This window comes from Protopterus annectens, chromosome 14.part0 (assembly GCF_019279795.1).
Source record: "Protopterus annectens isolate FY-2018-M chromosome 14.part0, PAN1.0, whole genome shotgun sequence".
Classification (NCBI taxonomy): Eukaryota; Metazoa; Chordata; order Ceratodontiformes; family Protopteridae; genus Protopterus; species Protopterus annectens.
The window spans coordinates 617,084,406-617,103,898 of record NC_056748.1 but is presented as its reverse complement, the minus strand read 5'-3'; the positions used below and the strand labels follow the sequence as shown (position 1 = coordinate 617,103,898).

The window sequence follows — 19,493 nt, the reverse complement described above, 5'->3', positions numbered from 1 at the left end:
CTTATACCGAACCAACCAGATATTGCCAATATCTTGGCCAACAGGTTTAGTGGCCCATCCCAATACCCGAGGAATGCCAAATCCCTAATATCATGCCTTCACAGGTAGAAGCCACACTATCCAAAGCCAAAAATACATCTTCCATGTGACCTGATGATATACCTAGCTTTGTTCTACACGAATTACAGAGGGTACTGGCACTACACCTGAGTGCCTTGTTCAACCCCAGCCTCACTTCAGGCTTTGTTCCCACCAAATGGCACACCGCTACAGTCATTCCACTCCACAAAGGGGAGCGACTACTGACCCTGGAAACTACCTCCCCATCAGCCTGATGAGCCTGATCTGTAAAGCCATGGAGCACATCATTATGGACCTCATAAATAGGGATATAGGGAACCTTCAAACCCTGGATCCCTCACAGTTTCGATTTGTGAAGGGCAGATCATGTCTGCTCAACCTGATAGACTTCTTTGAATCTGTCACCACAGCGGTCGATGAAGGCAAGGCAGTCCATACAGCCTACCTCGATCTGGCCAAGGCCTTCAACACCATCCCCCACTCAGTGATGATTGACAGATTCACTAACCTAGGCATTAACCCATACATCATAAGATGGGTTGTCAACTGGCTCATGGACAGAACCCAGATGGTGAAAGTAGTGGACCCCAAATCAGACTACTGGGCAGTTACAAGTGGAGTCCCACAGAGATCCATCCTGGGTCCTCTCCTGTTTGATATCTACTTCTCTGAAGTTCAGGCCAACACCAAGGGAATCTGGCTAACCAGATTCACAGATGATTGCAAACTGGGAGCTATTATTGATTCTTAAGCTGATGTAGTCATCCTACAACAAAGCCTCACAGACACCAACGACTTATGCCAGAACCATGGTCTTAAGCTCAATGCCAAAAAATGCATCATCATCCCCTTCAGGAAAAACACAGTGCCCACAGACTTCCACATTGACGGTAGCCCTCTCAATTCCCAAGGTGTGATAAGAGATCTAGGGACACAGGTAGATAGCAACCTCCCCTTTGACAACCATGTTGCCACGGTAGTTAGAAAGTTCTTCTATCTGGCACACCTCATTACAAAAGGTTTCTCATCCAGGAAGAAAGAAGTCATAATCCCTCTCTACTTATCCCTCATTTGACCCATTATAGAGTACAATGCCCCATTTGGCATATATCTCACTAGGCACCTACAACAACTGGAGAGGCCACAAAAATTCCTCACAAAGAGGATCCTAGGATTCAAACACATGCCCTATGCAGACAGACTAAAAAAACTCCAGCTATACTCCATCTCATATTGCCTACTTAGAGCCGATCTCTGCTTGGCATACAAAGCTATGTCTGACCCAGTGTTGCTAGACATACTTCATCTGAAAAAGTCTCAATCCCACTGCAACACTTGCTCCAAAGACCTCAGCCTCATCACAACAATAAACAGAACCTGCTGGAGGGACAGGTTCCTAACCCAGAGACTTCCCATACTTTGGAATAAACTCCCCATTCATGTCAACCAGAGCACTTCACTGGCCCTCTTCAAGAAAAGCCTTAACGAATGGATGGGTAACAGGAAATTCACCACAAGGATCATTTTAACAGCCTTGCTGGATAGAGGCACAAGGAACTAACCTCCAGCAGCAGGATGACTGGGAATATTCTTGGGCTAGGCTTGTGTTGGCTCCAGGGCCATAAGCGTAGTACTCACCTATGCACCTATGAAGGTTTGAAAGCTGGCCAGTGAACATATCCTTGGCAGGATATAACCCAAACAGCTTAGGCTCCTGCAACAGGAATCTATTAGAACATCTACTGGTAATGTAAGTTTGCATTATGCAGTACACAAAAATCAAATGCTATCATCTGAAATCCTCTCTCTTCATGGTAGACTTTGGAAACAGAATTTCATGCCCTGAATCTATAACAGCCAATACTACACAGCATCTGCCTTGTAATATGATGTAGATCATGACATCTTGCAGTACCATGCACAATTTCTCCATGTACTCCCATGCTCCGTGTGTGGGTTGTGCCCTCACCCCCCCCCTTTTTTATTGTTCTACGTTTGAGGTCACCATTGTCACTGAAGGAGATACATAGTCATAGTCAGAGTTTCACAGACACACAGTTCACACTACAATAAGCAAGTCAGTTATTCTTACTTCAGAAAATACCAACAGATGTTCATCTTTATGACATACATATACTTACAATGTACAAAACACAATTCTAAAGATATTTAGATTTCAACACTACACACAAACATGTCCATATATATAGTTATATATCTATATACGCGTGTGTGTATGTATATATATATATATATATATATATATATATATATATATATATATATATATACACACACATATATATATATATATATATATATATATATATATATATATATATAAACACACACACACACACACACACACACGGGTACACATATGCTTATGATATGCTTATTTCCTTATTGCCACTCAGGGGCATACTTATAAAGTAGTTGAACCATCTCATTTTGCTCATTTTAATTTGATGTAGCAGTGTCTAAACATTCAGTCTCTGATGGTTCACCATAGTCTTTACCTTATCACAGATAGTAAGATCATCACCCCTGTTGAGAAACCTTCCTTTCATCCACCATACATGTAAACTTTCTTTTTCATTAACCACAGCTCATGACCATAGATGAAGCCGGAGGTAGAGATTAATCAATACACTAGGAATGTGGACTGTGATTTCAGCTCTCACTCCAGCACCACAGCACAATTTACTGCACAAAGGACTGAATGACACCCAGTCTAGCCTACATGTATTTAATCTACTTCACTAAAACTTTATTTTTTCATACCTGAAGATAGCAATGAATGCCTTGGCAGGAGACCACTATACCCTCAGATTAGGAACTACTTAGTCTTAGCCACCTAACCCAGGGCAGTGAGTTGCTCAAGTGAATTTTATACTTCATGGTCAGGTCAGTTTAAATGGAAACAACAGTGATGCCACCTATGTTTTCATGCTAGACAGCTTGTAAACCTTAGCTGCATCTTTATATTCTGTACATGGAAAAAATGAACAGAACTGGTAACAAAACATACCCTTTACTGAGCCCAATACCACCTCAACAAATCTGATTTAATATTAAGAATGGTAACCCAACTTTTACTGCTTTTCCACTAGGACTGGACAGTATGAAACAGTAACCAGGTACACCAGACTCTTTCAGGACCTCTCCCAGCACATAATGGGCAAAAGTTCAGAATCTTTTTTTCCATCTTCATTTTTTAAACATAGGCTGGATTATCTAGCTTCCATGAGCCTTCTAACAAATATATGAGGCTAAAGAGCTTGTTTTCATTCCACCATTCCTGCATTATTCTCCTGAACATGAATTTCAGCTTTTAGCAGGGAGGCTGAGAAATATGGTCCTGTTATAGCAGATGGCATTCTTTCTGGTGCTGCTTTTTTAAACATAAGGACCACAATCCTATGTTGCCAATCCAGGGGCACTTTTTTGTACCTTTTATGTCTCTGTAAAAAAAATACATTAGCCTTGCTACCCCAACTCTGTCCATTGTCCACATCTCTGGCCATATCTCATCCATACTTGCAGCCTTACTACTTGTGAATGCTCTGACCTCTACATAACCTAATACAGTGACAGACCCAAGCCACCAAGAATTTAATTTTACACACTACCCCTTCATGGGAAAGGATGTCCTATAGGTGAAAGAGTTTTTTGAACTGTGCTGTCCACCTAATAATAATCTCCATTTTTAGCTAATACAACTTGAGTGAGGCTCTGCCTTCCCCTCCCGAGTCACTCAATGTTTACTAGAACATCTCTTAGGCCACCATTTAATTTTGCTCCATGGCATCTCCAACACATCACGCAGCTTATTTTTCACTTTTGGTTCACACGGTAGTTTAATGGTAATTGCTGATCCACAGCTCCAGGACAATGGAATTCAATCCTAATCTCTGGTCAGCATCTATATGGACTTTAAAGTACATTCCTAAGGTTTGGTCTTACAGATCCTAAGATATTACTGAATTGACACTGAAAAATGTTTTTCATATAGGAAGGAAAAAGTCTTAACTTCTGTATTGCCTAGTTATATTACTGTCTTAATAAATTAGGAGGGCTGATTAACTTCATGTTTTAAATAATGTTTTAAAAATATATAATATGATGATGCTAAAACATTAAAATTGTTTATGCAGTAGTAATAAGAAAAAAAGACCAAACAATTTGCTTGGATGAAAATATCTATCTACTTAGTTTTTCCATCATTTGATAACTTATGAGATGAGCTTGGCCAGTTATGGTCCAGGTTCAACTCGTATGAAAGTAGCATAAGTCATAGCTCTAATTTGATATAATATGTTAGTGTCAATACATGGCATGGTTTAGAGATACAGATACAGGGCATAGAGTAAATTAGGCCATTTAAGTAATGCAGTGCAGCATACACTACTACTGGGATTTAGAAAGGCTTAGGACAATGCAGAATCCCTAGATCCAAAGGCTTCCAAATCTCATTAAACCTTTCCATTTCAAAGATTGCTCTACCCCTGTGGTTTACTCCTCACGAGAACATCAGTATAGAAAGTCATCTTGTGCAAGAAGTTGTATGCTAATGTGACAGGGCAGGGGAGTGGGTTATGCTGATTAATCATGTCTGTGGCTCCCAATTTGTTTGGCTGACTGATTCAGAGAGTAAATAAATAATTTAAATTTACTTGGCTGAGTGATTCAGAGAATCACTCAGCCAAGTAAAATGTTACTGTAGGAGGAAAATGTGACAGGTATAAAAATGCTGCAGTCACTTGTTCACTTCTATGGGCTTTGGAGGTAGGATCAATGAAAATGGGGTGGGGAATGACAGTGTATGTATGTGAACTTGTGTGCCCTTGTTTATAGGGGCATGAACGAGGCTGCATGGATGTGTGTGAGTGTGTTTGTGCACGTGTGTGTATGTGTGTGTTTTTGAGTGAGTTTCAGCCTAGGTTATTGCACTGGGATGGTTAGGCATAGAATTAAAAGTCTGTGTGTGTGTGTGTGTGTGTGTGTGTGTGTGTGTGTGTGTGTGTGTGTGTGTGTGTGTGTGTGTGTGTTTGTGTATGTGTGTTGGATTGTGAATATTAGCATATGGTTGAATCTTTCAGTGAATGTGATTAAATGTTGGGGGGGCTTGTTCGTTGATGAATGGAGGTAAACATATGTGTTGGGATGTCTGGCATGCTGGGAATGCCCTTGCTAACTTGATACATTGGCTGTTAGGGAGAATACTAGTGCAGTACACATGTAATGAGCCAATAATGGGGTCTTTCTCTCCACACTCGTATTTGTCTCTGAATTACATTTTCTCATCATTGTACTAACTGATCAACCTTCACTGGGCAATTATCATGAGTGGTCAACATTTCTTTGAATATTAGCGTAAATGTATAATTTTTCCATGTTACATGTTATAAGTTGTACTCTATGTACAACTTATGATGTGCAACTTGGAAACATAATATATGGCTCTTTTCTTATAAGGAAATACAAGTTGGATATAGACATAATTGTGAACAGCTGACTTGCAAAGCACACATGATTGAAAGCAGATGGTCAGATTTTGATTTACTTGAAATGGTGAAAGCTGCATTTTTCCATATTTATGAAAATGTCGTATATGTCTTTAGTGTAAAGTCAAGCATTTCCCATTAATAGAAAACAGTAGTTTCAGAGTTAGTGTGCCTTTGGAGTGGGAATAGTTTTGGAGAAGGGTGTAATTCACCAAATATGGGATATACTACAGAATTCCTTGGGGGATTTCATGTACGTTACAGTTACAATTTTTAATCAGCTACATTTGAGCTTTTGTGCATTGATTTACTGTTACCTGAAGCATTCCATAGGACACTTTCATGAAGCAATTTGTACATGAATATGCATATGTGCAAAATAAATTGTTGCTGAACTTCCACTGATATTTGAATGTATAAATTCTATATGGACTGTGTCAGCATGTATTGTTTAGTTTGCTAAACTGTATGATCATTTGTTAGGGTTAATATGTCTAAAGTGATTCATTTGGCAGTTCTATGTACAGTGCTGGGGAGATTAGAATACAGTGATTTATAATGTGTATAATGAGCTTATTAAATATGTAATAGAAGGAAATAGTTGAAAATAAGAAAGGTAGATTTTTTTTTAGTAAGTATACAGAATGTCTAGAGAGTTTAAAGGGTTTTGGGGTTAGAGATGCTGAGATGAAGTATGCTGCTTGAAGATATTAGTATTTGTGCATAATTGGTTTAAGATGGGCTACCAGGCAATATGTGGGGATGGGGTGGTGACTGTGGTCAAACTAAAATATTTTTTGAATTGTACATGTTGAGAAGAGGGGTGACTACATAGTATTCACAAAACATTAACACTCAGCTTGGTTTGTTAAAAGTAAAGCTCTTCTTTTTTTAATGAAACATAGTTAATTGTGTTTGTGAAATTCCTGGAAAAGTGGCTCCAAAGCACAAGGAGCTGGTACCATACCTCTCAACCTCTTAGAGCAAGAAATCTGGACAAAGTCATATATAAAAGTGGGACAAAGGCCCACAAATAGGGACAATTTGAAATATTGTTCTTACAAACTTAGAAAGTTGATAGAAAACAGGTTTTGCATTAGCATGAATTTTCTGAAGTGTATGAAGTCTGAAACTCAAATGTCTATCATTATTTTCTAACTTCAATGTTTAATGATTTGCCGCTAATTTGCCAGAAAACCACAATTTTATGAAAATGGACCAAAATTATGAGGCAAATATTTGGACATTCTGCAAAAATCTGTACAGTTGAGAGGTATGGCCCGAGCTACAGAGGAAAATTTTGTCTAAGTTCCATATATATTAATTTTATTTGAAAAACATTGTTATAGCAGAGTTATTATATTTAAAGCTATACTTACTTTTTTGATTGAATACTTGCACATTGGTTTGTTTAAACCAAGTATTACTTGCATGTAATGCTGAATATAGCCACAATATTGCTTTAGACCAGTGCATATGGTTTTAAACTCATTCAATTTAACTTGCCTATTGGGAAATTCTCCGTTACAAATTAGTAACATTGAGACCATTGTGCATTAATGAAATTACTGTTTAACATTTTCTTTTGATTAAAATCATACAACATCATTTCTATGCTATTCTTGGTCAAACAGGCTGAATAAAACAGCTTAGTATTTTAAGTTTACAGCTATGCTTCTCTAAATGTTAAGCCTTATCCATGCCAAGTCAGCACATTACAACGACTTTATCATTTTTTCTTAAATTCAGAGGAAATCTGTACTTTGGTGATAGCTGAGGTTTTCCCTGAAGATTCTGGAACTTTTACCTGCACCGCAAGCAACAAATATGGCACAGTATCTAGTATTGCACGTCTAACTGTGAAAGGTGAGGAAATCACTTTGTACACATTTTTGAAGTGATAATTAGAGTAATAAACCATTTTAGTAAACTTAGCTGTATTTAATATGTGATATGGAGCAGGTGTTCATGTATACACAGAAGCAGCTATAGAAATATGTTTCTTCCAATGTACATGCGGGAGAGCATTAATCTGAAAGCCATTGACATAATATTATGCAAACTAAAGTATGCCATATATAAACACACTCCTGTCCGGATGACTGCTTTATTGATTTGTTTGTATCTACTCACTAGATAAGGGCATATGCAAAATATCTATTTGCAGATGTGATTTGGAAGGATGACCCTGATAATCAGGCTATGGAGGAATAGCCAGAGATATACCACATGCACATTCAGCTATACATTTAGACCGTCTGTGAATTGTTGCCATGGTCATAGTAAACCATTACTACTTTGGAAATATAAGTAACCCCTGGAATACAAAGGGAAGTTATCTTTTATTTAGTTAGTTCATTATCATCTGAGTTAGAACTTTGCAAAAACAGTCCAGACCAAATGCTTACATAAACTGGAAAAACAGTTTATTAAGAAAACAGAATAAGTACTCAAGTTAAACAGTGCTGAATAGTATTTGAAATTATTTTGGGAATATGTTAAGCAAATGTCAAGATGACTCTGTTTACCACTCCTGAAATGTTTATCTGAATAAGGTACCTAGTCATTCATGACTGTATCTAGTGCATACATGTAACATATATGTGAATTTCTATGTATAATCATCTGATGTGTGTTCTTTCACCAGGCTTTACATTTTCTGTTTACAAAGCATAAGTCAGCTCCTCTCTTAAAGCAATAATTTTGTTTGATTATATCATGTCAACAGGCAAGCTATTTTTAGGGGTGCACGTCTTTATGTTTCCCAACTCCTTAAATAGGTACTTGAACATATCAGTTTCATTGGGGTTTTACCAATTGTTATGTGTTGGAAGCTGAGTAAATATTTTTTGTACGGTATCACTGGATCACTTCATTTTTTGCAGTCAGGACTTATGCTGTAGGTATCTAAAATCTAGATTTATTTACTGCAGTGGCATTGTTTATTCAATTTGATCTTTCAAAACAACTGTATTCAAAGAGCACAAAGCAGCTCAAAACTGGAGCATAGGTTAAATGGTTGTGGCATATAGAGCAGCCATGCATGTCAATGTTCTTCATGCAACTGATCTTAATAAAATGACAGTCTATTTATTGACTAAAGTACAGAGATGGTTAATAAAAAAGTACAGAGATAGTTGCTGTGGGAATTAAATGCCAGGTCTTTATCCACCATTACACCATCCCCACTCAAGAATTATTGATAAACTCACCAAACTAGGCATCAACCCCTATATCACTAGGTGGGTTGCAAATTGGCTCACAGATAGAACCCACAGTGTGAAAGTAGTGGACTCCAAGTCAGACTGCCAACCAGTCATGAGTGGAGTCCCACAGGAATCGGTCCTGGGTCCTCTCCTGTTTGGCACCTACTTCTCAGAAGTCCAGGCCAACACGGAGGGACTCTAGCCGACCAAGTCTGCAGACAACTGCAAGCTGGGAGTCATTATTAACTCCCCAAGTGATGTAGACATCCTACTGAAAGACCTCACTGAGACCAGTGACTGGTGTTGAAATCATGGCCTTAAGCTTAATGCCAAAAAATGCATCGTCATCTCCTTTGACAAAAACTCAGTTTCCTCTAATTACCACATCGATGGGAGCCCACTGAACACTGAAGGCATTATAAGAGATCTGCGGGCACAGGTTGACAGCAATCTCTCCTTCAACCACCACATTGCCACTGTGGTCAGAAAGTCCTTCTATGTGGCACATCTCATTACCAAGGGTTTTGCATCCAGGAAGAAAGAGGTCATCGCCTCTTTCTAGTTTTCCCTCATTAGGCCAATCATTGAGTATAATGCCCCATTTGGCATGTACCTCACTAGACACCTGCAACAGTTGGAAAGGCCACAAAAGTACCTCACAAAGAGGATCCTAGGCCTTAAACACATGTCCTATATGGACAGACTCAAAAAACTCCAGCTATTCTCTGTCTCATATCGTCTACTAAGAGGCGATTTCTGCTTGACTTACAAAACTATGTTTGACCCAGCACTGTTAGAAATGCTACTTCTAAAGAAATCCCAGTCCCTCCACACCACACACTCCAGAGACCTCAACCTCATTACCACAATCAACAGAACATGCTGGAGGGACAGATTCATAACCCAGAGACTGCCCATGCTCCGGCATAGACTTCTCATACATGTCAAGCAGAGAAATCTTGATGGGTGGATGGGTAATAGAAAGTTTACCCTGGGATCACTCAAGTGGCTCAACTTGATAGAGGCACTGGGAACTAACATCACACGACACGATGCCAGGGCACTTCTATGGGCTAGGCTTGTAAAGGTTCCAGGGCCATTAGCCTAATACACACCTATGAACCTATTATTCTTAGGTCATTCTAGATATGCACATTATCTGGTAATGTATTATTTATAAGGTAATATTCATTATGGCTCTCTTTTTCTAGAAACATGACAACAGAATTAGTAGAAATACAGAAGTGTAAATGTATGGCTGTGAACATTCTTTCCCTTATGGTACAGTGTATAATGTCTAACTTGCTACCTCCTGTAAGCTCATTAAAGATTATGTCATGTACTGTTTTTTCTTAATGTTTGAATCTGTACATAAGAGGCTAATTGGTCTTTAAGATTCAGTTTTATGCTTAGGTCACTTTCCTTTCTGAAAAAGTATAACAATTTCCTCTTTCCAGGCAGAAATTCCCAAATTTTCCTTAAGAGATCAGTTTAAAGGATGACAAGCAATTGGCACGTTTTTTGATGTAAACTCTTTTATTTCTAAATTGGCAATTCCTTCAGGGCAACTTGCATTCCTTGCTTTAAATTTCCCTAGCAGTCTGTTAACCTTATCTATAGTATTACACTCATCCATATCAGTTACTTGGATAACACATAAGCAACCCGTCTGAATATTAATGAACAAGGAATTATAGTGTGAGATTAATTACTTAATTGTAGTAATAAATAAAAAAACGGAGGATATAGAACACACAAAACACGTTTATTTAATACCAAATAAGCACTTTCATCCGTAAAAATTAGTCAGACTTCATCAGATCTTTCATGTAGTATTCACAATCTCCTTCATACTTAATAAATGTCCTCAGACAAATTGCACTGCCCTCCTGACCTTTAATGTATCTCAAAATGCTGATGCCCCTTATTCTCCCTTGCTGAACAAAGTGTGTCTTCTGCACTCATGATAGTTTTACAGTTCTTACTCAAGGAAATTTTGCAATGGTTTCCAATGATGTTAAGATATGACTGACATCGACAAAGACTTATGAATTCAAATGATGTATTTTAAGTAGATTCATTCTTCAGCCCTTTTGTCAAAGTCTGACATGGTCAGGCTTTGATATGTAAACATGGATGTGCACCTTCCTTCCTTTCACCAGTTGTAATCCCTCTGAAACACTAATGGCGTTTGATTGATTTCTGCTTATTCAGGTGATGGTTTATGCAGTTATGTACATGGTTCAAAACAGAGACAAACATTATATAACTGTACTTACAATGTTCTGCACTGCTCCGGTTCTAGTAGGCTTGGTCACTGCTTACCTGAGATGTACGATGTGCATAATGATTAATACAAGGTGCCTGCTATTATCACTCAGCTAGCCTTTGGGGGGAAATTTAACTTCCAACAAATTAACTTGCCCTGACAAATGATCTTGACATTCATCAAAACAGATGGCTAACACTGTTATTTCCTTATGGGGTGGGAGTAGTAGAGGTTCAAAATATGCTTAGAATAAATGTGTTTTTAGATGTCAGCTATATCTCTGCTACAGGTACAGTCTGGATGAAAGTGTTTTTCAACTGAATGGAGATGTAAATTGCATTGAGTATTGATTTACATATATTACAACCCCTAGCCCTGCAGTATAATTTCTGCTGCTAACATGCAGCAAGTAGCCAAATATATGTTTCATGTTAGAGTCTTGCAACCAGCAATTATTTCTAGATAAAATTTCCCATTTCTATGATGAAACACAAAATAATATTTGTCCCTCTTTTCATCTCACATTTTAACTCTTGGAAGACAGATGATACATAAATCCAACTATTTTGTTTTACCTGATTATCTCTCAGTAATATAATCAGAGAAGAATAAGTTTATTAATAGTGTCAGACTGTCGTCATTTTAGCGGTTTATAATTATGGCCATACAAGATTAGTGAGTTACTTGGCTGGAAATTCATATTAATTAAAATTTGCCCAACAAGAAAACAACACATTAAGTGATTTTTTTTCCTTCCTTTGATGTGACGTGAATTCACCGATATTTATTTCAAGAAAGGGAAGCTTAGCGGCATAGCCTGAAAGCATGAGGGAGTGGGGTTCTACCTTATAGAATAAATTACCTTTCTCCATTTTTTTATCTGTGTTTTTCAATGGGCATCTTTGTCCAGATTACATTTATGTAGTAAACGTGGACCAGCAAATTTCTGAAATATAGTGCTGAATATAACAGAACATGTACACTAATATAGTTCAACAGTCATCTTTGGTGCTGAAGACTAAATGCTAAATGAAACAGCCAATACAATGACCACTGAGAATATCAATGCATCTATAAAAGCTAAGGAAAGTAGTTTTTCTCAATCAAGTGACTTTTTTTTTATTTCCCTAAATATATTATTATTAGAACTCCCTCATCAATCCGAACAAGCAACTCAAGGGAGAAATCAAGTCCACCAAAGCCAAATTTGAGATACATTTGAGAAAAATAGCCTCCTAGGTAAGAACAACTGTGAGATTTTCTTCATTTTTGCTTACAAACTTAAGGCAACACCCACAAATGTGCTGAACTAATGGTGAATGGAACAAGAGCATCTAAATATAGCTAATCTTCTGCCTGATAAACTTGCCTCCAATATTAACTCCCTGTTACCACCAGTCACTCCCCCAGAAAATAACCTCCCAGCATTTTTCATCAACAATCACTAGGGATCAGGTTCTCTCTGTGATCTTCAAGGCCACAAACACTGTTTCTGTGGGCCCTGATAATATTCCAGGATGCCCCCCAAATAACATGAAACATGACCTTTCAGGCACACTAGAATCACTGCTTTACCATAGCTTCATGAAAAGCTTCATGCCAAATTAATGGAGGGCTGCAATGGTTATCCCGCTACACAAGAGGGTGGGCTTCAATGGACCCAGGTAACTACAAACCCAGAAGTTTGACTAGTCTCATATGCAAGGCCATGAAAAGAACTGTCATGGATCTGATAAACAATGACATAGGGAAAACTACAGACACTGGACCCGACCCAGTTTGTTTAGTCAAAGGAAGGTCATGCCTACTCAATCTGTTGGGCTTCCTCAAGAAGGTCACTAAAGCTATGGATGAGGGCAAAACAGTACACACTGCCTATCTCGATCTGGCCAAGGTGTTCAGCACAATCCCTCACTCAGGCATTTTTGGTAAGCTTACCAAATTAGGCAAACCCATATGTCACCTTTGGATAGCTAGTTCAACAAAGAGGCCAGTCATTAACAGAGTTCCGCAGGGATCAGTGCTAGGGCATCTCCTTTTTGACATCTATTTCTCTGAAGTGAAGACAAATGTCAAGGGCATATGGCTGGCAAAGTATGTTGATGACTTCAAACTATGTGTGGTCATTGAATCCCTAAAGACACAGATACCCTTCAAGAGGGCCTGTTGCAGACAAACAGAGGCATGGAGTAAAACTCAACATGAAAAATGTGTAATACTACTCTTTGGAAAGGCATTCACCCCTAGAAAATACCACACTGACAATTCATCCTTAAAAGTAGAATCGGTGGTCAGGGATCTGAGAACACATGGTGACTGTAACCTGACCTTTGCCCACCACCTGGCTACTGTAGTGAGAAAATCATTCTACATTGCAGAACTTATAAGTAAGGGCATAGCATCCAGGTCCAAGCAGGTCACTGTTTTGCTCTGCTTGGCTCTCATTAGACCAGTCATTGAGTACAACAGACTCTTCTGCATGTACTTGACCAGGCATTTGCAACAACTTGACAAATCACAGAGGTTACTCACAAAGAGAATGCAGAGAGTAAGCAACAAGTTCTGTGCATACCACCTTAAAGTCCTACCCTGTTGTTAGTTTTCTACAGACTGTTGTGGCTGCACAGTGATCTATGCCTGGCTTACAATAGCATCCTCTGATCCCACACTGATGGATTTGTTGCACATCTGAAAAATAATTGCATCAGAAATATGCATTCTAAGGACCTAAACTTCATCTGCGACATAAAGTGGACATTTTGGAGGGACAGGTATGTGTCTCAAAGCTTACCCCTTCTCTGTAAAAGTCTTGTCATCCATGTAAAAGAAAGCTCATCCCTAACTCTGTTCAAACATAGTTTAAACCAATAAATGGGAAATTGCAAATTTACCCCTGATTTGGCACCTATGTCCCTGAATGGACAAAGGGCAGCCTGTGAAAGCTTGATGTGTACAACCCGTTATCACAACCATAAAATTCCTTCAGGTATTGACATGTCAGCAATGCAGCAATATGTTGTTGTATTTGTGGTAAGACTGGCTAAGCTTAAAATGGCTCTAGGGATGATAACCTAGTAACCACCTATGAACCCATTAGCACACCTAGGCTGTCAGGTAAATGCTACTTGTAACAGGTATATTATGCTCAATAAAAAAGCTGTTTTACATAGAGTAAGTCTTATGAAAAACCTCAAACTGTATGCATAGCTAAGCTTTCAGCTAAGGGCTGTAATATATTAAAAAGGCAGCAACAGTTAGTTTCAGACAGCTATACATAAAGTTTTATATGAGAAACTCAGATAATATTCAGATGTGACCCCAAAAAACTTTACAGAGGAATATTGTTGGGTCCTAATGCAGGTTTCAGTTGCTGCTTTTATCTTAGGCTCAGTAACAAAACTTCTACTGAGTATGATGCACATTAATGAATATAACTCATCGAATGATCAGTGCACTGACAGATGTATGTCTCACTGATGGCTTCTATTGGGGGTTTGAAGCCCCTGTTGTTTGAGGAGTAGTGGATATGTGTCTTTCAACAGTTTGACTCTGCAACACCATTTTATGGATTGCACTATTATCAGATTTTTGAAACCTCTGTCTTTTAACAGGCAGAATCAAGGCAAATATAAAATGCCAGTTTCATAGAAATAATCTTTATTGTACTTCTTTTACATGCCTCACATTGGTGAGATGTTGCTTACCGATTTCTGGACCTGATTAGCTGATTGTACATTCAATAATCTTTTCTCCTGTCATAAATCCAAGTCATAAAATATATGGTCAATATTTTAACATCTCTGCCAAATATAACATTACTGGTGATTTTCCAAGAATCTGCCAAAACTGCCCATGATAAATATTCATAATATGAGTCAGATGATTTCTTGTATAATTTTAGAATGTAATAACTAGCAGTGAACTTTCAGTGGAGACATATTTCAGTACTGAAAAGGGTATTTCAAAACTGAATGCCAGTGTGTAGTATAGAGTGAATTTGGTTGTTGTCATCACTTTGTGTTCTACAAATCAGATAGTTCTACAGTACCAAAGACTGTTTTTCAATACTCAGGAAATACTAAAGTAGTACTTAAGAGTAGGAAGAGGACAGTGCAGTGTAACTTGCTATAAAGTGTATATGCATGTGTGAGTGGAATAAATAGATGAACAAAGACATACACAAAATAACTGCAAAGGAAAGGAGACATAGGTTCATAGATTCATACAAGGCTAACAATTACTAGGGTCTTTACAAGCCTAGCCATGCAATCCAACCCAGTTTTGTTCCAGAGCTCCTTGAAAGCCTATATGGTGGGGTATGTTAGTAGGGAGGCAGCTAGGGGGGTATGTGGTGGGAGGTATGTTAGTTGGGGATTAATTTACTTACTGTTGACCTCTGTTAATCAGAGGCATGAGGGACAGACTGGGGGGGGGGGGTGAATTTGCAATTTTTCATCCAGTGATCTACGTTTCTGTTGAACAGGGTTCATAAGTTCATAGGTAGGTACTAGGCTATCTCCCCAAAGGCATTTATAAGCCTAGCCTGAATGCATTGGCTTTTGCCGCCCCCTTAGATTAGTTCACTGTGCCTCTTTCCAGCAGAGCCACTGAAGTGATCCCCGGGGTAAACTTTTTTTCTTATCCACTCGTCAAGGTTTCTCTTGAAGAGTGCTAGCAAGGAGCTCTGCCTAATGTAGATTGGAATCTTGTTCCAAAGCATGGGAAGTCTCTGGGACAGAAATCTATCCCTCCAGCGCGTCCTATTTATTGTTGTGGTGAGGTGTAGATCCCTAGAGCATGTGGCTCAAGGGGATAAGGTTTTCTTTAGGTCAAGCATGTCCATCAATTCTGGGTTGGACATGGCCTTGTATGTCAGGCAGAAATCACCTCTGAGCAGGCGGTATGCAACCGAGTACAGCTGGAATTTCTTCAGTCGAGCTGCATAGGGCATCTGTTTGAGACCAGTGATCCTCTTGGTGAGGTGCTTCTGTGGTCTTTCCAGCTGTTGCAGGTGTCTTGTAAGATACATCCCAAATGGGGCATTGTACTCTATGATGGATCTGATGAGTGATGAGTAGAGGGGCACAATGACCTCTTTTGATCTGGATGCAAACCCTTTTGTGATTAGGTGGGCCACATAGAAGGATTTTCTAACCACTTTGGCAATGTGATTATCAAAGGAGAGATTACTCTCTACTTGGGTCCCCAGATCCCTTATTACGTTTTCCGTATTTAGGGGACTACCATCTATGTGGTAGTTGGTAGGTACTTTGTTATTTCCAAAGGGAATAACTATGCACTTTTTGGCATTTAGCTTGAGGCCATGATTTTGACACCAGGTATCCGTCTTAGTGAGACCCTTTTGGAGGATGTCTGTGTCAGCTGGTGAGTCAATTATAGCCCCTAGTTTGCAGTCATCTGCGAACTTGGTCAGCCATAGTCCTCCTGTGCTTGTCTGTACCTCTGAGATGTATATGCCAAACAGGAGGGGTCCTAGGACTGAGCCCTTGGGAACACCACTTGTAACTGGTTTAGAGTCAGACCTAACTCCCACAACTCTCACCATGTGGGTTCTGTCCATGAGCCAATTGGCAACCCATCTTGTGACATAGAGGTTTATGTTCAGACTGGTGAGCTTGTTTATAATACCAGAATGGGGAATGGTGTTGAAGGCCTTTGGGAGGTCTAGGTAGGCTGTGTGTACCACATTTCCCTCATCTATAGCCTTGGTAACTGTCTCAAAGAAGTCCACCAGGTTTAGGAGGCATGATCTGCCCTTAACAAAGCCGAACTGGGTAGGGTCCAGTGTTTGGAGGTTCCCAATGTCTCTGTTAATGAGTTCCATGATGATGCGCTCCATAGCCTTGCAGACCAAGCTAGTCAGGCTTATAGGGTGATAGTTCCCAGGGTCTGTTGTGGCTCCAGCTTTGTGGAGTGGAATAACCGTTGCTGTGTACCACTCTATGGGTACGTAGCCTGTGGAGAGGCTGAGTTTGAACAGTGTGTTTAGGTGAGGGGTTAATTCATCTTTGAGCTCATGTAGGACACAGCCTGGGACACCGTCCGGTCCCATTGATGCTGTGTTTTTGGCTTTGGGGAGGGCTATTTTAACCTGAGTGTCTGTGATTTCAGGGGCTCCACCGTCTTCTGGTATGGTTATGGGCCCTTCTGGGGGTGAGAGGGGGGTGAAGTTTGCACTGAACCTGTCTGCCAGGATGTTGGCAATATCGGTTGGTTCAGTGTATTTTGTGCCATTCTGCACTAACTCTGAGCAGATCTGAGCATTGCCACTTAGATTCTTGACATAGCTAAAGAATGCCTTGTGGTTATCTTTGGAGTTCTTGGCAAGTTTTCTTTCAAAGCTCACCTTGGACGATTTTATGAGGGATCATAGTTTCTTGCTGATACTGATCAGGGATGTCTTCCCTTCTTGGGATTTTACTCTCTTCTATACTAGTTTCCTCCTTCTATTGTATAGCTTGTTTATGGCAGGGGTCCGCCAGACTGGTTTCCTTTTCTTGAAGGAGTGAGTCTTGGTTTTGCTTGGGATAGCACGATCCATGCATTCTTGTAGGTGCCCGTAGAATGCATTAGTAAAGGATTTTGCAGCTTGGACAGCATTATCCTTTAGCATGGGGATGAACTCTGCTTCACATAGATGGGGAGTATGTTCGATAGTGCTGCGATCCTTTTTGACACGTCAGTCCTTCTAGCAGGTTCTGATTATGTTGCAGACAAAGTGCAGGTCCTTGGATCTAGTGTTACTGCTGGTGTTTGTCTTACAGCTGTCCAACAGAGCCAACTGAGCTGGATCCGAGGACAGCTTATATGCTAGGCATAGATCTCCTGTCACTAACCTGTAGGAGACTGAGTACAGAGTTAGGACATTAAGGCCACCTGTGTAGGACAGGGTATTCATACTGGGGATTCTTCTGATGAGGAATCTTTGAGAAAGTTCCAACTGTTGCAAGTGCCTGCCTCAATAATTCCAAAGGGGGGAAATTAACTCAGTGATGGATCTAATAGGGGCTAAGCAGAGTGGTGTTATTACTTCCTTGGACCTGGATGCCATGCCCTTGTTTATGAGCTGGGTGACACATATTGATTTTCTTACTGTCTTGGCTACATGTTGGTCGAATGCCAGATTAATTTCTACATAAGTTTCCAGATTCCTAACTCTAGGGTCAACTCTTAGAGGTGTTTTATTGATAAAATGCTTAGCTTGGGTGGATGCTTTCCCAAAGGGCACTATAATACATTTCTTTACATTGAGTTTTACTCCACAGCTTTTGTACTAGTCATTTGTTTGTATTAGACCCTCTTGTAGAATGTTGGTGTCATGGGTGGAATTGTATGGTAGATCTCAATTTACAGTCATCTGTGAACCCGGTGAGCCAGAGGCCTTTGACATTAGCATTGCTTTTTGAGAAGTAGATGCCAAACAGGTGCAGGACCAATACAAAGCCCTGGGGATACTCCGCTGGTGACCTGCTTCTTGGTGGAGGTAGTCTCATGAGTTCTAACTTCTTGGGTCTTGTCTGTGACCCAGCTGGCAATCTAGCCAATTATGTAGGGATTTATGCAAGTTCTAAGAGTTTGCCAACAATACCTGCTTAGGGTATTGTATCAAATATCTTGGCCAGGTGAAGGTAGGCAGTATGCATAATTTTCCCCTTATCCTTAGCCATGGTGATCCTCTCAAAAAAGTTTAGCAGGTTAACTAGGCAAGACCTTCCCTTAATAAAGCCAAACTAGGATGGGTCCAGTGTCTGTAGGTTGCTAATATCCCTGTTGATCATTTCCATGATAATTTGTTCCATGGATTTGCATATTAGACCTGTCAGACTGATAGGTCTGTAGTGCAGACGGTCAGTTGATGGTCCACCCTTATAAAGAGGGATGACCATTGCAGCCCTCCATTCACCTGGCAAGTGACCTGTTTTGAGGCTGTAGTTTGAGTGCCTTAAGTGGTCCTGCTAGGTCATATTTTAGGGTATTTAGGAGACAACAAGGGATATTGTCGAGGCCCACTGAAGCAGTGTTTTTGGCCTTAGCAAGCACCTCCAGGACCTGTTCCTTGTTGATAGTGGGGGGAAATGCTAGGCGGGATTTCATAGTTGATAGAGTGGGCAGTGGGAGTGAAAACAGAGCTAAATTTATCAGCCAGTAGATTTGCTAAGTCATTCTGATCAGTGAAGATTGTGCTATTTTCCACCAGTTCTGCTGCACACTTTTGAGTATTACCTTTAAGATTCCTTACATAGCTGAAGAAGACCTTCTGATTGTTCTGAGCCTGGGAGGCTATCCTGACCTCATAAGTGGCCTTGCTGGACTTTATTAGACCTCTTAGTTTTTTATTTAATTGAATCATAGAGCTCTTGTCTCTGTGAGCGTTGCTGTTTCTGATTTTGGCCATGATTTTTTTATATT

The 19,493-nt window shown here is 39.7% G+C and overlaps 1 protein-coding gene across 5 annotated transcripts in view; it reads left to right on the top strand.

The window, feature by feature from the left end:
* MYPN (myopalladin) overlaps window positions 1-19,493 on the top strand; it is a 2,130,465-nt gene that overhangs the window by 1,255,969 nt on the left and 855,003 nt on the right. For all 5 annotated transcript variants that reach the window (XM_044056370.1, XM_044056369.1, XM_044056367.1 and 2 more), the window contains exon 9: window positions 7,338-7,454. In XM_044056370.1, coding sequence (XP_043912305.1) covers window positions 7,338-7,454 — 117 coding nt within the window. The remainder of the gene's footprint in view (window positions 1-7,337; window positions 7,455-19,493) is intronic.